The sequence below is a fragment of the Solanum verrucosum genome, unplaced genomic scaffold, assembly GCF_900185275.1.
Source record: "Solanum verrucosum unplaced genomic scaffold, falcon-dt-bn FXZP01000196.1, whole genome shotgun sequence".
NCBI classification, from domain to species: domain Eukaryota; kingdom Viridiplantae; phylum Streptophyta; class Magnoliopsida; order Solanales; family Solanaceae; genus Solanum; species Solanum verrucosum.
The window spans coordinates 1,703,206-1,731,070 of NW_026020420.1; the positions used below are offsets into that span (position 1 = coordinate 1,703,206).

The following is a 27,865-nucleotide window of genomic DNA, read 5'->3' on the forward strand; positions in this document are numbered from 1 at the left end:
AATAACCCTATCCATCAAAATTAAGACAAATAAGAAAAAATCACTTAATATTTTTATCTAGACTATAAGATTTATGATTTTTTATAATTAAAGCCATGTTTAGGAATATTATTTTTCTTTGTTAGAAGATAAAATATTAACTAGTCAATTGTCATAACTCATAACTCATGCCTACCTTATCCCTTAAGAATTATTACTAATTAATACTAAATCAGTGAAGAAAAATTGATCTTACGTATGACAATTTATTGAAAAGGAAATGTTGGAATTGTTCAAACTAATTTATCAAAATGGATGTGCAAATTTGTGTTTAATATCATAATATAAGCTATTTAAGTGATTGGTAGAGAATTTCTATAATATTTTCTAAACAAAGTGTAGCAATATATATAAGAGTAAAGAGAAGATTTTTTTTAGTTTATAGAAACATATTTTTATATTAACTTTAAAAAGTTAGAGAAGATTATAATCTATGTGATATCATCATCGTCGATCATTTCAAGAATGATTGATTAATTTTTTCATTCATGAATTTTTGTAAAGACGTCATATTTATCTTGTTTCAAATTTGAGCATCTTTAAAATACAGTTCAATATTTTAGAAATTACAAGGAAATTAAGTTTTTTAAAGAATATAAAGTAAATTCTGATGGACTCAAAATTAAAGTTCTATATATTTAAAGTTTTGGTCAAGTATGATTTATATATATCACATCTTATCCAAAAAAAATTCAATTTTTTTTGGAAAGGAACATCTTATCCTTAATGTAATCATTTTGAGATGATGTGTGTTTACGTTTACTCTTAAGACAAAATAGAGGTGCTTATCCTATATTTTATTTTTTGTCATTTTATTTTATTTCTTGTGTTTGGTTTATTATTATTTGACAAGAAATCAACGCAACTTGCATTTGTCATAGTTTTATATAATTTGTTTTATTTTAGAGGGGATCCATTAGTCACTCTCATCAACTATGTCTTGGCTTCCCCTCTCCGCCACTTTTTTTTGGAAGATCGAGAAATTTATATTACCTTATTAATATTTTGAGTCACGATTGTGTAAGTGAAAATATAAAAGAAATTTTCATAAATAGCTATAGTTTGTCTAATTATAATTTTTATTAATATTTTTATAAAAGAGAGAGGAGAGCGCATATATTCCACTTCAAATTTATTGTGTTTGAAGTTATGTTTGACAAAATCCAAATTTAAAGTTTCATGTGATTGAAGTTCAGACAAAAATGATTGAACTATAGTCATATAATTAAAGTTTAAGAAAAAATAATTGAACTTTAGTTATAGTACTTTGTGAAGATTAATTTCAAATTCATATAACTAAAATTATCTCGAAGTGAATATACCCAAAAAACTATTTTTAAAAATAGATAGATGCTACCCTTCGGGATAACTCATTAGTTCAGATTTGAGACTTTCATGTTGGTCATTTCTGTGTCTTGCCTCCTGTGTGTCATTTAGAGCATTCCTATAGCGACCCCAAGTCATTTATGACTTGCTGGGACTGACAGTTCGGTCACCTGGTCGTTCGTTTGGTCTTGGTGCGAGTTTTTGTGTTTTGGAGCTTATGAACCTTAAACGATCATTTTCGATCAAAAGTTCAAGAAGATGACATCGGAATCCAATTCTGACGATTCCATCAGCTCCGGAAGGGTCATTTTAGGCTAGTAGCATGGTCGTCATGACTCCCGAGGTTTTCAGTGTGAGTCGGTGCGATTAGGCGTTTTAACTTTAAGTTTAAGCCTAAGTTTGACCTTGGTCAACATTCTGAGTAAACACGCTCGGATGAGAATTTCGTCAGCGTGGTTAGCTCTGGAATGTCGAGTTTGGTCTAGATTGACCCTTCTTTTGTGTCTGGAGATTTTCGATATCTTTCCGAGCCCTTTTGTGGATTTTGACTTAAAATGACTTTTGGAAGTGGGACCCACTTTTTATCGAAATGACATCTGATGGAAATTTTGACTGCGCCGTTGAGTCTGGAATATCAAATTTGGTATGGTTGCATATCTCGTTTGCGTGCACGGGATTCCAAACGAGTTCGGAGCACTCCGTCGGAGTTTTTAGTTTTTGGGAAATTGCAGATTTTCTGCAATAAATGCAGAAAAAACAGCAACATATTTCCAAACTTCAAACCCTCATAACTCTCTCATCTCTCAACCAATTTGGGCGATTCAAAAGGCAAAGTTGTGTGATTTTTCAAGGACAACGTGTTGCTGAGCTCGGATAGTGATTTGGAGTCTCAGTTTGAGGTAAATTTCGTGAAATACCTGCTGCCACGACCCTTTTGTGAGCTTGATTTTGGAAGATTTTGAGACTTGTTTTCTCAGCCATTTTAGGTCCGATTTCAGTGATTTTTGAGGCTATCTTGAGTGGTTTTTCGAGGAGAACATTGTGGTGTTGTCAGATTTTACTGTAGACCACTCGTTTTTGGTAAATACACTGCTGTCCCATTTCTAATTTTTGAGAAAATTTGGGTTTTAGTTGCATGTTGATATTGTGTTGTTCCCAAGCCCCGAATTGTGTCCCATTTTGGGACATGAGCTGGGAAAACTGGTTAGGACCCACTTTTGGTGTTAATTTCGGAATTTCCTGCGCGGGTCCCACGATTCCCGTTTTGACTCCAAAATTGACCCGTCTCCGTTTGTTGTGATTTTGGTGTCTAAACGACTGTAATAACGTTGTGATTCTATTTTTGATAGTGGGGCAGCGTTTCGAGGACGTTCGGAAAGGGAAAGCTCCGGAGAAGTGATTTTGGAGTGCGTGTGATTGGCCTACAGGTAGGCTACGGTTTTCCTCTCTTAGATTGAGCTTGAGAATGTGAATGCATGTTGATTAGTTGGGATTTGGGTTGGGTAGTCATTGAATCTTGCATAGGTGTTAAGAAATCATGTTTTCGGTCTATTTCGGGAATTATCGGGTAACTGTGAGCATGCTTTGTATTATTAACGGACCCTCCTCGCTATGTGGAGTGCTTGCATGCTTAATTATTGTTTATTTGAAGCATTTGGGCCTTAGTTTAGGTTTGACTAGGGATTGCCTTAGAAATACATGATTCAGATCCGATAGGCCTTAGTTTTGCCCCGACGTCGCTCGGCCAACTTAGATCCCTGTAGACTGGTGTAGCAGACTTGAATCTGATAGATTGGGCCTTAGCTAGGCGTTACGCTTGCTCCGACTTTAGTTATCCTTATTTTCCCCGATGTTACGGCTTCACGAGTTACGTCGGCGACACTAATTCTACTTCGCGATTTGAATTTGGTTTTCGATTTGGTTCCAAGGACTTACATTGATTAGCTATGTGTGGACGGCGTTTCACGGACATTTATGAGTATGGATCGATTGGGACTCTTTCAGCAGCTACATTGGCACCTTTATAGAGCATCCGGTTAGAGTTCCGGCCTCTATTGCTCAGATACCTATACAGAGCATCCGGTTAGAGTTCCGGCCTCTATTGCCCAGATACTTATATAGAGCATCCGGTTAGAGTTCCGGCCTCTATTGCCCAGTTACTTATATAGAGCATCCGGTTAGAGTTCCGGCCTCAGATACTTGATACTTGTGATTGGTTACTTGAGTACTTCTGCTGAGCATCCGGTTCGAGGTCCGGCCTCCGTACTGTCAGATTCTACTAATTAGGGTTGAGGTTCTGGTTCGATGTTCTTCGTTCTTGGGTTCTTTTATGCAATTCTCTTTAGTTATAGTTATTCTGTGTACTCGTCGGGCTTATGGGGGTCCGTTCGGGTTTTTATTTAACTTGCGCACGAGTGTACCTTCTGGGCTTATGGGGGTCCAGTTAGGTGTAGTTAGCTTATAGATTACTTTAGTTAGTTCTTTCTACACTCGTGTGCATTTCATTGTTACTTAGATTTCCGCTCTTGACCCTCAGTTTGTACTATTTCTTCTTTTCATATTGCCTTTACTTTTCAAGTTCAGTCAGCCTATGATGTCTACTGGGTACCTGTTGTTTTAGTACTCATGCTACGCTCTGCATCTATTTCGTGATGCAGGTTCGGGCACTAGTAGCCAGCGTTGATCGAGCTTGGAGCAGACTAATCCGGAGACGGGAGTGAGCACACGACGTTTTGTACTATTTCAGTCTCCATCTGTATCTATAGACTTGTCTTTTTCCTTTCGAGACAGTCCAGTCTCTGTTGTCCACTTTTGGGACTTGTACTCATTTTATTAGTAGCTCTGTACTAGTGACTTCCAGGTTCTGGGAGGGATCTTTATTTGTATATATGTTTTTGGTTTGCTTCCGCCTGTTTATATTGTTATTTGCCTACTCTTGTTTAGTTTCTACCCTCAGACCCATTACTTGTTGTTCCGGGTTACGGGTTGGCTTACCTACTGGTGGGTTATAGTAGGAGCCATCATGACTTGAGAAATCGGGTCGTGACACAAAAGCAAGAGATTCGCCTTCTAGATCCATACACTTCACTCATAATTATATAACCATATTTCTAGAGGATTAGTTGGATAACCAATACTTATTGGACTTTTAGCCCCTATCAAATGGACCAGCATTGTGCATCGACAATCTAATCACATTGCAAAAACACACCTAGTGGATTAGTGTTAATATCCTTTTCATATATTTTCTCGAACCATATGAATTTATAATTTCATTGAACAATGAGATTCTACTTTGATAACAATAACATTATTCATTATATTTTACGCGTCCGTTTGGTTATGTGAGATGAAATCGTGATATGAAATTATAATAGACGAAGCTGAAGTTGAAGTTTTGTTTGGATATACTATTTGAGTTTTCAAGTTGTATTATTTGTTAAAAATACAAAAACCTCATAAGTTGTGAAAACTATCAAAACTGCCCCAATTATTTATACAATCTTACCAAATAAGCTAACAAAAGTATAATACACCACACAACACTATTCTTAAAATAATACAACATTTATTGATCAAACTTTAGTTCAATAAAAAGATAAAATTGAACATGAATTACAGTATACTACTCTTTAATATAGTTGAACATGGTCGATATCACTAGTAACTATCTCATTATGTTCATATCCCATGAATATTTCATCATTCATTTGGTATTATCGCAAAAAACCATGTAGATATAAATGGTGGAGATTTGTATAAAATAAATAAGAAATAAAAAAAACAACGAATAATTACATGAAATCACAAGAAAATAAAGGTTAAACTAACATGGGTTGTGGTGCATTGATGAGAGTACTTCACCCTTAACTATATCTCGGTTTCTAGCCTTGGGTATGGAGAAAATCCTGTTGGGAGTGCCACTCCCGAATGGGCCATACAGTGTGCGATTCGAATTTAGTCGAAGCTCCAAGGTGGGCTCCGAATACCAGGTGGGAAAAGAATAAAAAATAAAGGTTAAAAATGAATAATATAAAAAAAAATATTTTTATAATGCGGGCTCGGAATACCAGGTGGGAAAAATAAAATAAAAAATAAAGGTTAAAAATGAATAATATAAAAAAATAAAATTATAATGCGGGATCGAATATCAGGTGGGGAAAAAATAAAAAATAAAGGTTAAAAATGAATAATATAAAAAATTATTTTTATAATGCGGGCTCCGAATATCAAGTGGACAAAAATAAAAAATAAAGGTTAAAAATGAATAATATAAAAAAATAAAATTATGATGCGGGATCGAATATCAGGTGGGGAAAAAATAAAAAATAAAAAATAAAGGTTAAAAATAAATAATATAAAAAATTATTTTTATAATGCGGGTTCCAAATATCAAATGGAAAAAAAATAAAAAATAAAGGTTAAAAATGAATAATATAAAAAAATATTTTTATAATGCGGGCACCGAATATCAAGTGGGAAAAAAATAAAAAATAAAGGTCAAAAATGAATAAAATAAAATAAAAATTATAATGCAATGCATAAATCGCATTCAACAAATGCGTTTTATGCCGTATGTGGCTGCCTTACTAAATTTTCGAGTTGTACAGTTCCCCATAGGTGAAAATATTTGAATTCTATTCCCCAATAAGAAATTTTAATAAAATTAATTCCCCTCTTTTCTGTCTTGTCAAAAAAGAAAACTCCATTTTCTTCTTCTTCTGTATATTCCGTCGTTTCATTCTTCAGAAAGCTTTGAACTCAAAATTGAAAATCTATAGTGGAAACAGCGAAGAGGATCGAAACGTAGAAAATGAGCAGCATTGGGACTGGATATGACCTATCGGTGACGACATTCTCGCCGGACGGCAGAGTTTTTCAGATCGAGTACGCCGGAAAAGCTGTTGATAATAGTGGTACTGTTGTTGGAATCAAGTGCAAGGATGGAATCGTATTGGTATTTTGCTTGTTTTGTTTGTTTGTTAGTGTTGTTAATGTTAGGGTTTTTGTGTTTAGGGTTTAATTTTTTTGTTAATTGATTTTGGGGAATTTTGAAATTGTAGGGAGTTGAGAAGCTGATTGCGTCGAAAATGATGTTGCCGGGATCTAATCGTCGGATTCACTCTGTTCATCGTCATTCTGGCATGGTAATAGTTTATGCTCAAACTACTGATGCTAGTGTCACTGATTTATTAGCTACTGTTCCATATGATATTTGCATTAATTGATTGGAAATTTTATTTAAATTTTCACATTTGAGGAGGAGATGAGCACTTGTTTTGGCTGACAATGCAACTACTAGTACAACAGCTACTATACTATGTGTGAGCTCTTAAGGGTGACATTAGCTCAATTCTTCTCATTTTGCAGAAGCCTTGGTGAATATAGTTTGATAATAGGTATATGTGGGTTAGTTGGGAGGTTCAAGTAGGATTGCTTGGACTCCGCCTTAATTTGAATGAAACGAAAGGAATTAAACTATTAGGCCTCATTTCTTTTGGACTAGGTCGGCTATATGAATCCTCTACATCCATTTTGCTCAATTTGGGTTCTTTTCACTCCAATACGTAATTATTTATCTTTGAAGAAAAATTGAGGTTCTCTAAAGTTAGATATTCTTCAACTTTCCTACTATATTTGTTTGATGATGGCTCTGGTTTAATTTCGTCAAATGTTTGGCAAAGAAGATCAAAGGTTTCTGTGTGTATGTTCTTTAGCATCAGACTAATACTGAGGAAAGGTTTAGGCCCTTACAATTTTCGTTTTAATGGTGCTTGTTCGTGAAAATTAAGTTAAGATGGTTTGAAGTGATAACTGATAAGAGCTGAGTGATTCTACTGTTTAGTAAGTTGTTAGAGGTATAAACTTACCGAAACATCATCAAATGACCAATTTAAGTTGAAAAGGATCTATGGAACTGGTAAAGTTTTGAACCAATGCTCTGTTGGATGATTCTTGGGCGATGGTTCATTCTATTTTTCTTTATGCACAGGCTGTTGCAGGGCTGGCTGCTGATGGGAGGCAAATTGTTGCCCGTGCAAAGTCTGAAGCAACCAGCTTTGAAAGGTTTGCTTCTTGCACCTTATCTGAAAACATGTGTGTGGGCGCTTACATCTTGATGTGTGAATTTTGTTTCTACATCTGTCTCCTATAGTTTAGCATTCATGATGAAATAATTCTTTTTATCCCGCTCAACATTAGAAAATTGTTGTTGCACATCATCAGATACCACCACCTTAATTTTTGACTCTCCTATTGACTGGGTTTGTCATTTGTAGTGTATATGGTGAACCGATTCCGGTGAAAGAACTTGCAGAACGTGTTGCTAGTTATGTACATTTATGCACACTTTACTGGTGGCTCAGGTTTGTTGGAACATCTGTTGCTGTTTTGATACCTTCATCTTGTTTCTTTAACTTGCTTTCTGTACCTGAACTGTCGGAGTATTACTTGTTGTAGGCCTTTTGGATCTGGGGTAATCCTTGGAGGCTATGATAGAGATGGACCTCAACTCTACATGGTTGAGCCATCTGGTGTTTCCTATGTGAGTTGAATCATTATTTAACTGCTATATTTTGCACCATGTACCTGCTATTATATTTTCTTATAATTTCTGTTTCCTTGCTTTGCACTGACCCTTAATAATTGAACTTATTTTAGTGGTTGATGTGTTCTGTTGTTTGTTGTAGAGGTACTTCGGTGCTGCTATTGGGAAGGGCAGACAGGCTGCTAAAACGTAAGTGTGTAAATCTCTTCTGGACATCCTAAAATTGAGATTTGAAACAGTCGGCGTGGCTTTATGATGAAATTGAATATTTGAATTTGCATTTACTTACAACTATCAAAAAGGATTGCACAAGAAATCCTAGTTAAATTTCAGTCAGCCTTTCCATAGTGCCATGAATGTTATCCTTAGGGTTGTGCAGTCGCCTTTTCTAGATCTGAAGCTCTTTATATCCATGAGAAAGTGACTAAGTTCATTAGTATATACTCCCTTTTCTTCTGAGAGAATGACAATTTTTTGTTACACGAAAAGGTTAAGCTGATTAATAGCTGCTTTAGTTTTAGACACTGATAAATTTATGTTTAGAAATAAACTTACAGATCGAGAAACAACATAGGAAGTTACTACTAACAGGAATGATTGGGCTGGAAACTAGAATTAAAAATTGTCTTCAAAGAAGGTTCTTTGACTTCATTATGATGCATAGTATAAATTTCGATTTCGATGATACATTAATTGTGCTTTCGATGTTCACAAGATGCTGTTTATCCAGAGTATTATGGTGACAAACACTTTCTCTCGTCCAAAAGCGATACTTTTTTTTTTTTTGACAAGAAAATGATTCAAATATCTTTTCTTGCCAAAGTTTGTCAGGGTGTTGTAATTGAAATTTGGGGACATCTTATTTGGACTCCATGAGGTTCTGACAACTAGGGGAATTTCCTGTCGATTTTCTACTATCCTAAGAACTCCATTATCGATGAGAATAACTTGGTCATCATAGGAAGTCACTTACACACCCTTGGCGATCATCTTTATATCATTAAACTGGTCAAGTATGCTTAGGATATATCATCTATTTTCTCTGTTTGGCTTATTAAGCAAGACATGAGAGAGAGTGACAGCTTCATGGTAATTTATATTTCGTGCTCTGTCAAAGTATGTCATGTACAACAAGACTATTTCTGTGAATTGCAAATAGTCAGAAGTAGTTTGAATATGTTTGATTCTTGCAACTTATAACAGCTTCGAAGCCTTCAATTTCCTTTTTCATAAAAGCAAGCCATGTTATTTGTTGTTGCCCTTTTCAACAAAAATAATATGGCTTTGAAAAGAACAAAACACTATACTAGAGGTCAGAATCACTGTCCCCATATGTCTATGCCACGTATAAAATTGTGGTGTTTTTAATAAAAGCATGCTAAATAGTGATTTTTTGCTATTGATTTTTCACTTCAGGTCTGATAGTAATATTATATCTTGGTGATGTTAGAAGGACCAGCTAAATACTTTACTGCCATAGTTAATACACTTGAAGGAGACTAAGCTATTTTGTACTGTTGTACATGTAAGGTTAAAAAGAATAGTGATCAAACTGAGTGTTATTCAATCAAGTTTTGCCTATTTTTGGTTATCTCTGCCACCACATTTTCATTATGCACACTAATGTGATTTTGAAACAAAATCTTGGCAGTGAAATTGAGAAGTTGAAGCTCTCTGAAATGACGTGTCGGCAAGGGGTTATTGAGGTAGCCAAAATGTAAGTAATTGTTCTCAATTCTCATTGAACTTTCAATTCGATTCATGGTAATATTTGTTGTTGACATTTGACACTGATGCAAACACAAGAACTAGTTATGTCATGTGTGTATATGCCTACAAATCAGTTTACAGAACATGTTTCAATTCTCCTCAACCTTCGGTTGTTTCAATATTTTTGGGCAGCCAATCATAATCTCAGTGTTACAATGAGATTGTTTAGTTGCTAGTGAAAATTCAATCTGTCTTTAACATTTGGGAGCACCAATTTAGGTCTTGATGAAGTGGTAACTCTATGCTTATCTGTAGGTTCATCAATTTATAGTTTTGTCCAGATAATTTATAGTAGTTGGTGCTGCATGATTTTATTGTTCAGCTTTTTGACAATAAGTTATATCTGTAACCAGAATTTATGGAGTTCATGATGAGGCAAAGGACAAGGCATTTGAACTGGAAATGAGTTGGGTGTGTGATGAGTCTAACCGGCAGCACCAGAAGGTAATTCAGGATCCTTCTTGGGTACACTTCCAATAGAAACTGGTATTCTATGTCAAATGCTATTATTCTCTCTGCATTTTCTTAGTTTTGCTTGGACCTGCCACACAAGTAAGGAGATATTAGAGCAAATATTATCTTTATTTTAGCTTAGTTATTTTTTTGTAATTTTCCATCTTTATTTTGTCTGCGTGCATGTATATTCATAATGATGAATGAATGTTATTTGATGTTAAACTGAAATAAAAGATCCGGTTAGGAACTCATGTTGATATATTTGATGTTGCCATAGGTTCCCGCTGATCTGTTAGAGGAAGCCAAGGCTGCAGCTAAAGCTGCACTTGAAGAGATGGACGCAGACTAATGACGCAAATACGACTCCGCTCACTCTATTTACTACTTTTATCAACTGAATCAAATAGTCTGTTCTGGCTCTGCCATGTTTGGAATTTGGCACCTGTATGACAAATTTGTTTTTAGTGATGAAAGAGATCTATTGTTTTCACTGTTGACTGTAATCTGTACACGTAATTTTCTTAGATCAAGCGGGATAGAATGCATTCTTATATGGGGAATTCTTGGTATTTAGCAATTTGTATCTTTGACATATGGCTGCTGTTTTTTTCCTCACGTGGATCCTTATCTCGTCATATTGCTATATATTTGCTTCGATTGAGTGAAGAATTTCACTAAAATGGCATGTTGATTGTACATGCCATGAAAGTAAACTCAATCCAAGATTTAGACTGATGGCAAAGAAATGTGTGTATTGATACATTTCCAATACATCTTGTTGAATATTTAACAACTTACCTAGTGAGATTTTGCGAAGGTAGAGTGTATGTAGATCTTACCTCTACCTTGTGTGTAGAGGGTGTGTTTCCAAAATATCCTCAGCTCAAATGCAGCCAATGAGTACAAAGAAGAAGAAAACAATGCAGAAATCATATTAACTAAACAATGTATATAGCATACAAGAAAGGAACGAGAACAACAAAATAATGCAATAATCAAAACATTGCCAACCACATGTGATAAGTGAGAAAAAAAATACATATATGAGACATTAGCTAAAATGAACAACATACCCTAGTTTAAAGGAACTATTTATGTTTTTTTTAATAATTATTTTAATACTTTAAATTGTTCTGGTAAATTTTGCTCATACTTCAATTAATATGAATGATGACACAAAAAGAAATTCACTATAAGCAAGAAATATCAATGCCAATGAACAAAGAATAAAGATTCATTGACTATTTCAACTGCACCATGGAGTCTCATTAAGGTGATGAATGATATGTTCCATTTACAGATATAGAATGCTTTCTTGAACAGTGTCCAAGTCCATATCCATAGGCAAAACAATTACACAGTTCAGGGCCAAAAATTAATTCAATTGGTTACTGGTAGAACTATCTTCCAGTATGTTCAGATAATCTAAGAGGTTGTCCTAAGGGAAATGCAGGGAGGCTTCAGCGCTGAACGAAAACAAATTTCTAACTTGATGTTTCAATTTCCTTTCCATGAATATGTCTCTCTAACCTTCTAAGCCAGATATCATAGTCCATACGATAGGGCGTTCCACAAAGGCTGTCAACATAATCTGCAAATGCTTTCAAGACTGTAGAAATATCTCCAAGCTTTTGGTGGATTAGCCTTCTTGACCAAGAGGTTTCCCTCCATTGCAATGCTCCTTCAACTGAATCAAGATCAGGCATATCACCACCAGATGAAAAGTAGAGCATGTAAACTAGACTCTCAGCATCGGAAGCTGAACATAGTTTCCCTTCTTCAAGGGCATACGTAGAGGAGAAATGGAGATTCATTGCAGGACGATCCCTCTCTTCTAAAAGGGCATGTCCCCAACCAACAAGAACAAAATAAGGCTGCCCCACACCAGGTGTAACAAAAATAACATTTTCAGGCCTGAGGTCACCATGCCGAATTCCAGCTGAGGCAGCTGCTGAAAGGGCAGATAGGCAGTCATGGCAACACCTGATAGCCTCATCTTTACCAAATTGGCCAACTCTCACCATATCAGCAACTGTTATGCCCACTGAGGTAGTCACTAGAATGGGGGTTCCACACCATGGGTAATCACAATTACCACCATTTCGTCTTCTGCACTGGCCAGGGTGAACTATCCGGCCAGATGCACTCAATTGTGGCAGATATTTGCTAGATAACCCATTTTGCTTCATAATTTTTAATATCTTAGTTTGCCTCTGAACTTGATACCATAGCTTCATATCTTCCCATGCTGGTTCCAGCTGAGAAGGATGCGAACTTACATACAGAAATAAAGCCTTACCTGGATCTTCAACAGGAGATGCAATATAATATGTAATCTCTCCGTCAGTCAGGACTTCGTTGATCTGATAACCCTTCTCCCAGTTTGAGTCTTCTATCAGCAAGACAGAACCAACCTCCAGATTCATAGACGTTTCAGATACCAACCTGACAGATTCTTCATGCACTTCTACAATTTCATGTGAAGCACTATGCTGCTCGAGGCGAAATGAACCATTTCCATTCGACCTGCTATCCCACAATTGCCTTTCAATTCTTCTTGCTTGAAGACGAGAACTGTGGTCAGCAGCCAAATCTTCAACCGAGTTCGTTGACATTCCAGCATACTGAGTGATCGAGTGGAAAGTAGCAAAAAGTACCTGTAAAGCACCAATATCTCCCCAATTAGCATTTCCAAATTTGGTCCAGATTCTATCAACGGGGGAGATTGTAATTAAAGCATTATTTTTTATCCATTCAGCAGCACAACCATAAACATCATTCACATCCATTTCCAACTTGGTTATATCTCCTTCAACTTTCATGACACCACCATATTGAGAGTCAACTAAAAGAACAAAAACAGAATTCAAACTGAGAGGAATATTGTATCTGCTGAAGCTTCTTGCAAGCAATACACGTACTGTAAAGAATAAAGCTTCACCTAAAACTGAGAGAGAAGGCTTACAGTCATTCTTTACAGTAGCACGGTTTCCTATATCAGGCCTTAGAATAGCAAGTTGCAAAACATCATCCCACTTCCCTTGTGGATGCTTTGGGTTCTTTAGCATTATAGCTGTAGCACAAAGACCTCCAACTCTCCCTTTAGCAATGGCTTTCTCAGCTTGGTAGAATCTCAAGTTTGAATTGTAGATACTAGAAACATAGAAAGGCAGAGGTTCATCCTGACCCCAAAATGACTCCCATAAACTCTTCACACTTGCATGCAGAAAATCTTCAAGGGCAAGATAAGCAGTTGCTTCCACAGCACCAGAAGCTGAGTTATAGATCGCTCTAGGCATTCGAATCAGCTGCTGAAATGGAACTCCTTCCAAAGCATAATCAAACTTTTGAAGATCTATCAATTCAAAAGGAACATCAAAGGGAGGTTCCTCTCGTACCTCTTCATGCCATGTCTTAAGGTTTTCAATCAGGCTTTCGCTATCTACAAACCTACGGAGAAATTCTTTGCGATCTTGGACTCTCCCACCTGAAGAAATACTCGATTTTTTTGTCCCAGATTCCACGGATTCTCGATCTGGGGATCCACCTGTCAATTTAGTGCAAATAATCAGAAGCTCATGGTTAAGCGTATTTACAGGATATTACTGATAAGAATCTTCTAACAATACTTAAAAAGTGGATGCGTTCAATATAACTTATACTATACACACTCCTTGCCTGTTTCAAGACAATAATAGGCTCAATTTCAATAAGAGACAAAGAAGGTTATTATGGTTATGAATGCAAGAGATGTTATTGAACAGACAAAATTATGAACAATTATCAACTATTCATTCATCCAAGAATAAGTCTAAAGCGAAAACATCACTATGGGACGAGGACATTTGGGAAACACCAACTTTAGAGCAACTTATTAAAGATGAAAAGCACAAAACAATGAGAAGGCTAATGAATTCAATTACATCAACTAAAATTACTTATTTCAGCACCACGTAAATAATAGGGGTATCAAGCTGCTAAGCCATACTATGAAAGTGTGAGAGAGGGTGGTGGAGATGAGGGTGTCTATTTTTGAGGAACCAGTTTGGATTCATGTGGGGGTTATCAACTACAGAAGTCATCCACCTCGTGAGACTCGTGGAGTAGCATAAGGAGAGGAAGAGGGATTTGCATATGGTGTTGATTGACCTAGAGAAGGCTTATGACAAATCCCCAAAGGAGGTTCTATGGAGATGATTGGAGACTATAGGTGTACTTGTGGTGTACACTAGGACGATTGAGGACGTAGGATGGAGCCAAGACTAGGGTCAGGACAGTGGGAGGAGAAAATTTTAATTGGGTCTAGTATAAAAATTCTCTGTAATCACTACACTCCTTTTTCCAGAAGAATAATTTAACAAAGTTTTCCTTTTTCCGAAGCAAAGAAAATTTCAAGAGCTACATACTCTGAGATTAAGATCGAAAACTCAGCTTCAGTCAACGGTCACGCCATAATTTCTCTTTCAGTAAGTGGATAGCAACGACGAAATGAGAAGATGAGGTGCCTCGGGTACCCCCATTTAGAAAGAAGGGTTGAAGGTTTTGGGCCCCTTCTTTCGTCCGTCCACGAGGCTGTAAAAAGAGAGAAAGGGGCGGCTATCTAGCGGGATCGGATCTTGGGACGCCCCGAAAAAGATATGAGGTGCTCGGAAATGATCGAAGTAGTTGAATAGGAGGATCACTATGACTATAGCCATTGGTAAGTTTACCAAAGACGAAAATGATTTATTTGATATTATGGATGACTGGTTACGGAGGGACCGTTTCGTTTTTGTAGGCTGGTCACCACTGTAAAGCTACAAAAGGCACCAATTATTACCCAACAAAAGCTATTTATTGAGGTGGGAGAGCACAAGGCTATATAAGCCCCACATCAACTCCCCATTAAACAGATGAGGGAACTCAAGTCCCATGCATGGCAATAGGATCTTAACAAACCACCATGCTACGCATCCATCTATCATTTCTAGCCCCGAATCAACAATACAATATCAGCATCACCGTCCAAGGCACGCTGAGCATTAAGGGCGATAACCACTCCCCTAAAAGCTAGCTATTAAGGTGGGTAAGCCAAAGGTTATATAAGCCCCACATCAACACCCCATTAAACTGACGTGGGACTCAAGTCTCATACCTTGCTATGAGGTTCAAAAGCTAGTTATTAAGATGGGAAACCCAAGGCTTATAAGCCCTACTTCAGCACCCCATTAAAACCGACATGGGACTCAAGTCTCATACCTTGCCATGAGGTTCAAAAAATCCCAATTCAAAAATTAGCTTTTGTACCTTCCCTACATGGAGTCTACAACAAAAACATACCCAATGAATCCTACAAGTGGAGTTTGGGTAGGGAAGAGTGTACGCACACCTTATCCCTACCTTGCACAGATAGAGAGGCCATTTCCAGAAGAAACTCAGCTCCCTCTCCTCAGGAAGTCTATTCAGTAAAACCCAGAAACCCAAAATCAGAGAACTCACAAAAATTACCACTAAAATTACAACTCACCAACCGTTAATCATCAGAAAAATTCAGAAATATCCCAATTCCAAGATGTAACCTTTATTCCTTCCTAACAAAAAAAACTACATTCAGTCCAAACCCATATCCACAAACTAAAAATACAAGAGATCACCAACCATTAACCATTAAAAAAATCACCAAAAAAAGAATTAAAAAAAAACCAGAGATTGACATTTATTACTTCAACAACATGAAGTCCATTTTCAGTCAAAAAAAACTAAAGCCAAAGTCAAACAGTACACAAAAATTAAAGGGTTTCAACTAACCAGAGAGAGAAGAATTTAGTACCTTCCATTATGGAGAAAAAGAATGAAACTTTAACTGAAATGTTCTTCAGATCATCAGCCTTCAAAAAAATTCATCTATTTTCCAGTTTTCTCTCTGATGATATATATATTTTTTTTTTGGTGAGATACAATAAATAGGAGTATATTTGTTTATTTAAGAAGTTTTTCAATAAATTTTATTTTTACTCCCTTCGCGTCAAAATAAGTGTCACTCACCATAAAAAAAAAGTTTCAAATTCATATCACCTTAAAAGTTATATATTTTTTCCATTTATACCCTTAGGAGTTGTTTGATATGCGGAACAAAATGAAATGTCTCGAGTTTAATTTTGGTGTATTCATTTTATCTCATTTTATGTGTGCTTATTGTGTACCAAACAATTCCTTACACTTTATCTTTTTAATAGTGTTCAATTCTCAAAAAATATTTATTAAATAGGGATAGTTTAGTAAATAAAAAATAATATATATATATATATTTGACTATATTGGTAATTAATGTAACAAATGAATATTTTTTGACCAGATACATAATAAGCGCGAAAGAAATTTATAGTCAATTATGAGTTAATATATGTCTGTTTAGTCAAAAATTGAATCAGATAGTGACAATCCACGTAAAAATATAAGGTCCCCATACAATCGTCATTTCAACGTCATCTAATTTTGAAATGTTAGAAATTTCATTTCATTGCGTCGATAACCACAAATCATTATTCATTATCATTATTTGCTATTGATCAACTAGATTAATTAATAAAAACTATTTTCTCCTTCTCTTTATTAGTTTTACTTGAATATTTAATTTGTTATTTATTCGATTATCAACTACTAATTGAGTTTGATTTAATTCCAACGACTCATTTCCTGAGGTCACGTCCTAATTTTTGTCTCCAGAAGAGGTGCTAGGAGTTGGAGGATGAAACCCCCTTTGCCCTAAGAAATATTTTGTTTCGCCTTGAAGTCGTCAATAAAATTGAGCTAATATATAATCATGACAATACACTGATCATCAGACTCAATTTTTGAGATTCAAGGTGCAACGTGCATCAATTTTTTATCTAGCCGAGCTAGTATAGAATACTCAAATTTAAATCTTGATGCAATCATATTTACCCCATTTCAAAGTTACTGAGCAATATTTTCTAATGATGGTGATAAGTATTCCTCACAAATATTGCTCATAATTTTTATTTCGACTCCTCCTTCTCTTTTTATTATTGCAAAAGCCTTGTTTATAGTACTTATTAATAAAAAAAATCAAATATTTAAATACGCATCTAAATAGTAAAGATGTGTACTAAAATTTAGACATATGAATTTAAAAATTAAAATGTTGTATTAAACTCTAAATACTAAATAATTAAGACAACTTGTTTTACCAAATTCTAAATACATAAAACTTGTCTTTAAATTAAAGTAATATAATTCTATATCAATAAAATATTTTTAAAAAACACATATGACTGTTTATTGTGCTTTGTCGATTGAAAATGATATTATTTATTACAAACTGGTGGTAGTTTGACAACAAAAACTGATAATGTTGATTGATGATAATGTTGATGGTGATATATAATGGTGGTCGGTGGTGCCATGGGGTGATGACTAATTGATTAGTGATAGTGGTTGTAATGATTGTAAATGATATAGTTAATTATGATAGATGACGATATTTAGTAGTGTAAAGTTGATCAAATAACAAAAAATTGTCAATTTTTTTTATAAAATATTAAATAAATATTTAGACAATATTAAGACCTAAGTATAGATCCTAATTATTTATGAACAACTTTCACATATAGCAAACACAAAATCATATTTGTATGTTATAGTTATAGTTTGCATAATTGCGCTCCATAGCAAACGCTATACATATATACAAAAGAAGCAATTGTATAATCTGTTTCGGTATACATATACAAAAGAATCAATTGTATAATCTGTGTTTGTATAAAGCGAGAAAGAGAGAAAAGACAAAAGAAAATTGGGCAGGGGAAGATCATATTTGTATAATCATAAGTGTATAGGACGAAAATATATGCATTTGTATATATATATATATACAATTTTCTCTCACTTTATATAAACACAAACGCAATGTATACATTTGTGTTTGTATAAAGTGAGAGAGGTGAGTGAGATATGAGAGAATGTATATATATAATTTTCTCTTGCTTTATACAAACGCAAACGCATTTTATACATTTCTGTTTGTATAAAAGCGAGAGAGAGGCTTAATAACAACACTTTGTTATGAAGTATAATTAAATCAAACTATGTTTATAACATTTAATTTAAATTAATAGTTTGCTATTATATACAATTTTTTCAAATACCATTTTTTTTAATAAAAATAATACTTATATATAGCCTTTGGGAAAATTCTTAGAAGAAATACAAAGGAACACAAAATCCCCCGAAGCTTCATTCACTCTGATTTTCTCACAAATCCATAACGAAGCAAATCAAAGGGCTCTGTACTTCTTCTACGAAACATGGGTTCAGGTCAGAATTTCAATTTTATATTGAAAAAAATTAATTTGATTGGAGTTTTTTCCGCTATATGCCCAAATTTCTGCAAAGTTTGATCAGTTTTTTTTTATGAAAAAAGTAAAGTTTTGGTGTGTAAATAGAAAAAAGATGAAATTTTGGGACATGGGTTTTGGTTCTTTACGTATATACTGATATTATTTGTATGTGTTAGATGCTGATATGGAGGATTACGGATTTGAGTATTCGGACGAGGACCAGGAGGAGCAGGATGTTGATATTGAGAATCAGTATTACAATTCAAAAGGTAATTTTGAAATTTGTGCAAATTTATCAGCTACAACACCCCATGTTAGTTGGGTTTTCTGGGGTAATTTGATGGTTGATCTGCTATTTTGAAACATTGATCAATGTACTATCGGAAACAACCTCTCTACCCCCACAAAGGTAGGGGTAAGGTGTGCTTACATCCTACCCTACCTAGACCTCACTTGTGGATTACACTGAGTATGTTGTTATTGATGATGATGATGATGATCTATGTATAATTCACAAGCTAATGTTGTTGATTGAGTCACTTGCTGGTTATCCATATCAATAATTTTGGAGGCCACTATTAGTGGCAGTACGAGTATTTTCACTAAGGGTATTAAAAAATACAAAGAAGTAAACACATAAAGAAGTCAAGATAATTCAACATATAGTATATATACATAAAAAGATAATTTTAACCTTATGTATACAATGTAGTTTTTCGCTGCTCTTGATCCCACCTACCTCCGCCCCCGTCAACTAGAGATAATCTTGTGAAAACATGGTACATGTGAATAGATAACTTAAAGTTGAATCAGAGCACACAAGTGTCTCTCCATTAATTGTTGAACTTTGAAGTTGGTAAACTTTTACTTAGATTCAATTAGGTTGTCCTGGACCATGGATAGTATTTACTGTTCTTGTACTGAAAAATCTTTTTCCTCATACTTTGCCTTTATCACCTGTCCTCATCAATGCTTTATCTCCATAGTCATTTAAATAAATGAAGTGTCACAAGGGTTTACCGTTTTCCGACCCCATTGCTACTCAGTTCTTACTTCTCCTTTTTTATTTTTGATAAAGGTAACAATATGGAAGCAGTATTTACACAAAACTAGGCATCACCTTGTAAAACTTAAATAGAGATCCAAAAACTGTAAGATTGGTTCAGTATAATCTACCCAAACTTCTTTATACCAAAATGAAAAATCTGAAATACAATCTATCTTAACTATTTAATGGAATTATACTACTCTATACTTAACACCATTACTTTCCATCTTTCCGAATGAAATTATTTCTACTTCCTAAAATTATTCTCTCCATCGGTGCTCAACTATAGAAGTTGGAAGGTCACTTCCATCAACTTTTTCTTAGTTTCTCTACTTCACAATCTTGCTATATGAAAAACCAAGAAAAACAAGAGAGAACTTCTTATTGAATTGAGTGGTTAATAACATGTACAAGGCCCTTCTTATAAAGGAGTTTAAGCTACATGTAATAATGGAAGTTTTCTAATTCTTGAGATTCCAAATAGTTGCGTTATAATCACTCAGACTTTCCTGCACAATATTCTTAATGGTTCTCTTGACTTGATCATTCCCTTAAACTTTTGACAAGCCTCCTTAATCTCTGGGTTGTGAAGTAACTTGAGTTTGCTTTTTATGAAATTTTAACTTTTAACTCTTTTTATTCAATTAAAGAAGTTGGTCCAACAAAATATTGGATTCTTCTATATTATTTCCTCTTTCTCCTTGCAACTTTCCATTCCCTTGATTTCTCTTGATTCCAGCAGAGGTTTGAAATGAATTTCATCAGCAAATGTTTTTTAGAAGTTGGGTGAAGAAACTGAGTTCTACAGATAACATCATAACAAGGATGAAATTATCATTACTGTACCTGTGATTGGGGCACAGTTGTGTCATGTATGTGCTGGCTAACTCAGTATCCAATTTTGATTATGTAAATTGAAACTTTTGTTCATGTAATACATTATTTTGTCATTTTTAGTTTGACATATATTACAGTGATTGTAGTTTTATTCCTGCTTTCTAAATCTAGAGCTTCTTCTCTATTGCCCTGATTTCCAGGTATGGTTGAGACGGATCCAGAGGGTGCACTTGAGGGATTCACAGAGGTGGTACGAATGGAACCCGAGAAGGCAGAATGGTAATTTACAGCCTATGAGTATGAAGTTCATTCCAATGGTCTTACTAATTTTCTTTTAGAAATCGGTGTAGTTGGTTGGTTTCCCATACATAAACTATGCTACATGCAAAATCTGTTTAATAGAAGGAAAATTTTGTAGGCCTATCTAACCTATTGACTACTTAACATTTGAGCCCCAAGAAAAAATCATAGCTTTTGAACTGAGCTCACTGGCTGGAAATCAAAACTTGTTTAGCTGGGTTGTAATAGTTTCTCTAACGCTTGCTACCCAAGCTATTTATAGTGGGATGCTATATGCCAAAAGAACTATTAGACACAAAACGAAAAGCCTAAGAGACCAAAAAGAAACTGCCTTAGATAATATTCCAACTGAAAGTAACCAAGTAAACAAAGGACTTGAGTGCTGACAATAAAGTGCTGAAACAACGTGAACTTTGTAGGTTGATAGAGTCAACTGATATACATCCACTTATTAGTTGACTGTTGACCTTGTAAATAAAGTTGTTACAAGAACTACCTATTAATGGTGCAACGAAAAGGATTTGGTAGTCCTTGTAACAACTTTTAATTACTTATTAGATCTCTTCCATGCTACCCATTTGCCTATCTTCAATTTTGTGGATTTACTTTGGATATCTACTATTTTATGAAGTAGTCAAATAGAGGATGCATTGAGTAACGTTTATCTAATTTTGTCATGATGTCTTCCGTGTCTTTTAGTAACTCGAGACTTATCATAGCAAATCAGCTAGAAAAGAGAGTTTAAATCTAGTTAAACATTTTACGTGTTCCTATGTGATATGATTTTTACATCTTTTGGATAAACCATACCAAGCCTGTTGAGTCCCACATTGGTTGTGGGATGGGTATCTAGTCTCCTTATAGTCTTAGGCAATCCTCACCTCATGAGCTAGCTTTGGGGTTGACGGAGAGACCCAAGGTCCATTTTGGTATCATGATATCGAAGTTAGTCCCATCCAATTCATTGTTTATCCGTGGCCCCGTCTTATATTGTCCACGCTTCAGATGTCCAAACCTGGGTGTGCGGGAGTGTTGAGTTCCCACATTGGCTTTTGGGGTGGGTATCTGGTCTTCTTATATATTCTTGGGCGGTTTTCACCTCATGAGCTAGCTTCTGAAATTGAGTTAGACCCAAGGTCCATTTTCTTATCAAAGCGTATGGTTTGTAACATAATATGGCGATGTTTGTAAAGAGTTGTATATAAGACATGACATAGTATTTTTCCAAACAATCTTCTAGGTCTTGACTCCTTTTTTTGGCGTTATATTCCGTTTGATCAGTATCAGTGTATTTCTCTTCTTTAATTTGAATTTGTTTTTAGGATATTGCATTATCCTCATCAGTCCCAGTTTTCAACATTGAACTGCTTTTACACTACGATTTCAATTGGTTCATGGCTTATGATCTTCCTTCTTGTGTCTTGATTAGGGGTTTTAAAGCTCTTAAGCAGACAGTCAAAATTTATTATCGTTTAGGGAGGTATAAGCAGATGATGGACGCTTACAGGGAAATGCTTACTTATATTATATCAGCGGTAACGCGAAATTACAGCGAGAAGTGCATCAACAACATAATGGATTTTGTCTCTGGCTCAGCTAGTCAGAACGTTGGGTTGTTGAGGGAGTTCTACGAAACCACACTGAAAGCCCTTGAAGAGGCTAAAAATGAAGTAAGATAATACATTATTTGATTACAACATATATCTGCTCCCTTTCCAGGGTGAAGGTTGGTTTGCTATTTATGGATGTTTTGCTAAAGAAATAATTATTAATGTGCAGAGGTTGTGGTTTAAGACAAATCTTAAGCTTTGCAAGATCTGGTTTGACATGGGTGAGTATGGTAAAATGAACAAGGTATGGTGTCGGTTGCATATACATCCTTAGTTTTTCATATATTACAAAGCTATCATGGTTGACTCTTTTCTATAATTCCTTTTATTTTACCCACGGAAGATTATGAAGGAGCTTCACAGATCTTGTCAAAAAGCTGATGGTACTGATGATCAAAAGAAAGGGACTCAGCTCCTGGAGGTTTATGCTATTGAAATTCAAATGTACACCGAGACAAAGAACAACAAAAAGCTGAAGGTAAGTCATTTTGAGTAATTCTAGTACCTCCTCACTTTTATTTGATGATTTGATGATTTGATGGAGATATCTATTGAATTTTTCACAAACATATCATAACTTACAAGTTAATATGCCATTTGTGTTATTGAAGATTCTAGATGAACATAACTGTTAGCAACTTGTTAGAAGTGCTTTTCACATACAGATGACTTGGTTGTCATTAGATTTTGTAAAAACACATTTTCTTCTTCTAAATGCTGAAGACTATTATATCACTTCATATCTGTACGTCTAGGATTTGAAGTGTGTATGCTTTTGCAGAACAGTTCAGCCATATGTGGTGGTACTCAAACTAATTAGTAATTAAGGAATCTGAAGGTCATGTTAGAGGCATATTGTGTGGCCTTTAACAGATATAATATAGGTATCTCTTTTTTTTTTCCACGAAATCTTATATTTGAGGAAACCCTATCTTTGACATAATTTAGTATGTGCGTGTCAAGTTACTTTCCATCTTTAGCAATTTCTGGTTTCCCGAACTTCCAACCACTTAGCAGAATCTTTAGAGCAAACACTACTATTTGATTCTTACTAGTGCTACTATTGATCAAACAATCAATAGTTGTCTAGGATTTTAAGTTGTTTTTTTTTTGGGGGGGTAGGGGGAGGTCGGGAGTTGGACTTTATCTGATAATTTTACATTGTAAAGTGGTTAACGTCTTTTCTTTGTAACCTTTAGTCCAACTAATAAGAGATTCTTTAGACTAGTCAGCTTCATCTCTTGTCTTCAATTAATCTGTGTGATTGAATTGGTCGTTTTTTTAGTATCACTTGCCAACTGCTTTATCCAAAACAATATTTTTTCTATAGGTGACAGGGACACTGATATCATTAGAATCATTAACAATAGGTATCTTAGGGTTGTACCTATTCATTCTGTGGATCCATTCATATATCCAACATGTATCAGGATATTCTTGTAAAACACATGATTTTTACAATTCTGATTTTTTGAGTATTATTTTAAAATGCTTCAGCACATAACAAAATTATTCTGAAACTAAAATGTCAGCAGAGGCTGTCATAGCTAGTACATGAACATTTATTTTATACATTTCTAAATTACTTAATTATGTTTCCATATATGCTATTATATGCTTGCCTTGAGCTGAAGGTCTAATAAAAACAGGCTCTCTACCTACACAAATGCTTTGCCTTGAGCTGAGGTCTAATAAAAACAGCCTCTCTACCTACACAAATGCTTGCCTTGAGCTGAGGTCTAATAAAAACAGCCTCTCTACCTACACAAATGCTTGCCTTGAGCTGAGGTCTAACAAAAACAGCCTCTCTACCTACACAACGTAGGGGTAAGGTCTGCATACACTCTACCTTCTCCAAATCCTACTCGTGCGATTACATTGCTCTTTGTGCTGGTGATGATGTTAATATTGTTGGAGATAATTATACATTTATTTCCAAGAGCTTTAAGTCTATTTTATCGATTTATGCTATATTGTTTAGCTTCTTCTTTTTTGTAAATTATTTTTTACAAGTAGTGGCTCTTAAGTTTATTTTCCTTTGACATGTCTGGTAAAATGCTTAATGATAGGAATTGTATGGGAAGGCTCTTACAATCAAATCAGCTATCCCCCATCCTAGAATAATGGGAATAATCCGTGAGTGTGGTGGGAAAATGCATATGGCACAAAGACAGTGGGCAGAGGCAGCTACTGACTTCTTTGAAGCTTTTAAGAACTACGATGAAGCTGGTAATCAACGGCGCATACAGTGCCTGAAGTAAGTTAAAAGTTGCTTTATAGTTGTTTCTCTTATTCTGTTCAGGAAGACCTCTCCATGGGTGACTAGAGCTTTTGCAATAAATTATATTTGTTAATTGGTTGAATAACTAATAGGAAATAAGAACTTCAGTTATACTAAAGTGGTGAATTATACAAGTATGAGATATAAACTACACGGCTGAGCATCACTAGAAGTGCCCATCACAAATGCAATCATGAGTTTATTCCTCAATTTGCTAGTGAAAATTAACTTTTGAATATGTAAAAATCTGTTCGATCTACAATTTTCAGGGTGCGCCCAATAGTTTTTAGGCTTCTCTAGGAATTTCAATATTTATCGTCTTAAAAAGTATAAAAGAGAGCTTGCACTACCTAAGTTTCAGGATATGAGTTTGCTCTGATATTTCAGCATTTTTACATTCAGAAGTTTTTTTTCACCACCTTCAAAAGTCGTGTAAGCTCCTTTTTTTTTAAAACATTGCAGATACTTGGTGTTGGCCAACATGCTTATGGAATCACAAGTTAATCCGTTTGATGGGCAGGAGGCAAAACCGTATGTAAACCTCCATTCAGCATGTAGTTTATTATCCTTATTTTGTTTCACTATTCTGACTTAGCAAGACCGTATTCCAGGTACAAAAATGACCCAGAAATCTTGGCCATGACTAATTTGATTGCTGCATATCAACGAAATGAGATATTGGAATTCGAGAAAATCCTTAAGGTGAGGATTACTAGGGCCCTTTAATTGGTTATCACATCTAGTCTAGAAAGAATAACAGATTAAAAAAATGGATTTTTGCAGAGCAATAGAAAAACTATCATGGATGATCCATTTATTAGAAATTATATTGAGGACTTGTTGAAGAATATAAGGACTCAAGTGTTGCTGAAACTCATTAAACCATATACACGGATCAGGATTCCTTTCATATCGAAGGTACGAGTAATCCTCATGCCTTTTTTTATCCAGCAATTGAAATCTGTACTCCAAATCATTTCCGTTTCCCCCCTCCCATTTGTGTAGTCGATTCTTTATTCTTGTGTTTCCTGCTTATATGTATCCGAGAAATCCTCTGTTGAACTGAAATTTGCCATGTTCATCTACATTCAGGAGATTAACGTACCAGAAGGTGAAGTGGAAACGTTATTGGTGTCACTGATACTGGATAACCGGATACAAGGTCATATTGACCAAGTAAACAAATTGTTGGAGCATTGCGACAGGTTCATCCACTGTCTTTTTTTCTCCCCTTGAGTTTAAGTTCAATGCACATCACATCACACATAATGTAGTTACATATAAATCTCTCGGATAACCATCGATCAATAACCTAGCAAAAGATTGTACTAAACTTGCTTATCACACGTTAAACCATTGTCAGTGTATATAACTTAAACCTTGTGTTCCCCTTTTTCTTTCCTTCTCTAATATATTGAACTTCATTGGATATTTGCTATTTCAGGTCAAAGGGGATGAAGAAGTATACAGCTATTGATAAATGGAACACACAATTTCAGTCTCTTTATCAAACCATTAGCAATAAAGTGGGGTAAAATCAGTATTCAACTGAAGTTTTTATTTTATTTTATGAAGATTAGAAGCCAGCTACAAAGAGGACAAGAAGAAAAAGTTTACTAGTTTTCTCTTGTCTATTTTTGTTTTCAACTTTACAAATTTAGCTCTTTGTACTTTCCATCCTCAATTTTTGAATTGAACTCTTTGAGAAATTTTAAGAATTTGAGTACTTTCTTTGATGCAATCTCTTACAAGCTGTGAGCTTATAAAAAATGATTTTACCAAATTATTTTATTTATTATGATGATGACGATGACATGATATGAGCTTAAATGAAGATTCATAGAGCTAATTTTAACTTATTTGAGATTGAGGCGTAGTTGTTGTTGTTGATATATAAGGGGTAAAAACTTATCACCCAATCGGTATTTAGATCAAACCAATGAACGCAAAACATGTTTTTCACAATACGTTTATCATTTAACGAAAGGTAGAATTTTTCTTTGAAACTATAAAAAATAGTTTTATGACTCAATTATATCAAAATTTAACTATCATTATTCTTCATTTATAATCAGATCTTGTATAATAGTTAATCTCTATAAGTTTCACTATATCAATCGAGTTTTTCTTTTTCCCAGTATCGTGTTATGTTATATCATATATTCACAATAACAATATTTATTAAAGATTTAAAGAAAAGGAGATTTGGGTTTTTAGCATTTTGCTAGTTATTTTAGTTTTATGTCCTTCTTTATGAGAGATCATTATTTTTACAAAGAAATCTAAAAGAAAACAATTTTCTTCAATGAAATTTATAAGTGATCATAAATGATCATTTATAGTAAAAAATTAATACCAAAAAATCTGAACAACCAATATCATTATAAAGAAGTTTGATTGTATTTTGAAAAGTCATCTCATTAATAATTATACCATAAGAGAAATTTGACATATTCTATGTACAAAATCTGAATATACATTAATACCAAAAAATTTGAACAACCAATATTAATATAAAGAAGTTTGACTCTATTTTAAAAAGTCATCTCATTATTAGTTATACCATAAGAGAAATTTGATATATTCTATGCACAAAATTTGAAAATATATTCTACAAAAGGAAAAATAAAATAAAATTACATCCCTATAAATTAAGAAGTTTCTTATACATTTGAAGAACATCACAAACAAAATGGAAAAAGTAATAGTAATTCTTTTTTCTCTTAGTTTTCTATTTCTTTCTCAATCTATGGCAATCACTATGCCTAAATACCCTCCTTGTTTTAATTGCGATTACAAACTTTATTCTTGTATGAAATTTATTTTACCTTATTGTTTGATGTTACTATTTTTTAATTTCGATATTTGAAAGGTAAGAACTTAATTCTACTCGATATTTAGATCAAACCAACTATGCAAGCATATATTTCATAACACACATTTATCATTTAGTTATAATTAAGTGATGTATGCTTTTATTTTAACTTTCATTTCATTTAATATCAAAATTAAGAATTTTTTGTATAATATTTTTGGGTTTTGTTGTTAAAGAAATGATCATCTTGTCTTAGAAAACTAATGTTATGACTCAATTAATATATCAAAAAATTAACTATTACTATTCTTCATTTCAAGGAAAGACGTACAGTCAAACCTCTTTATAACAATAAACTTTTATAATAAATTCACTACATTAGTCAAGTTTTTTTATGCTATGTCTTTTATGTTCTCTCTTAAGGCTCGTTTGATGTGAGGGATAAGAATAAATAGTCATGGGATGAAAAAATAGTTCTGGGATAAAATTTAGATGTC

At 34.4% G+C, this 27,865-nt stretch overlaps 3 protein-coding genes across 4 annotated transcripts; 2 read left to right on the plus strand and 1 right to left on the minus strand.

The window, feature by feature from the left end:
* The first annotated feature begins 6,067 nt into the window (after positions 1–6,067).
* On the plus strand, positions 6,068–10,618 carry LOC125840951 (proteasome subunit alpha type-3-like). The gene is made up of 9 exons (XM_049519937.1): positions 6,068–6,322; positions 6,429–6,512; positions 7,358–7,431; positions 7,644–7,730; positions 7,825–7,909; positions 8,055–8,101; positions 9,564–9,629; positions 10,036–10,126; positions 10,416–10,618. The coding sequence occupies exons 1-9, from the start codon at positions 6,179–6,181 to the stop codon at positions 10,485–10,487; spliced, it is 750 nt and encodes a 249-aa protein (XP_049375894.1). The 5' UTR covers positions 6,068–6,178; the 3' UTR covers positions 10,488–10,618.
* Positions 10,619–11,431: 813 nt separating this feature from the next.
* LOC125840931 (uncharacterized) lies at positions 11,432–16,048 on the minus strand. Of its 2 annotated transcripts, none has more exons than XM_049519911.1 (2): positions 15,948–16,048; positions 11,432–13,685 (listed from the first exon to the last, which is right to left on the minus strand). In XM_049519911.1, exons 1-2 carry the CDS (start codon positions 15,952–15,954, stop codon positions 11,623–11,625), a joined length of 2,070 nt encoding a protein of 689 aa, XP_049375868.1. In that variant the 5' UTR covers positions 15,955–16,048; the 3' UTR covers positions 11,432–11,622. The 2 variants fall into 2 exon arrangements, with proteins under 2 accessions (XP_049375868.1, XP_049375869.1); XM_049519912.1 differs by having other exon boundaries at positions 15,926–15,967.
* A 2,288-nt stretch (positions 16,049–18,336) lies between these two features.
* On the plus strand, positions 18,337–26,385 carry LOC125840936 (COP9 signalosome complex subunit 2-like). Its single transcript, XM_049519917.1, has 12 exons — positions 18,337–18,454; positions 18,654–18,746; positions 20,563–20,641; positions 22,092–22,332; positions 22,442–22,516; positions 22,616–22,750; positions 24,342–24,529; positions 25,016–25,084; positions 25,165–25,255; positions 25,337–25,471; positions 25,646–25,758; positions 25,998–26,385. The coding sequence occupies exons 1-12, from the start codon at positions 18,445–18,447 to the stop codon at positions 26,086–26,088; spliced, it is 1,320 nt and encodes a 439-aa protein (XP_049375874.1). The 5' UTR covers positions 18,337–18,444; the 3' UTR covers positions 26,089–26,385.
* Positions 26,386–27,865: the final 1,480 nt, after the last annotated feature.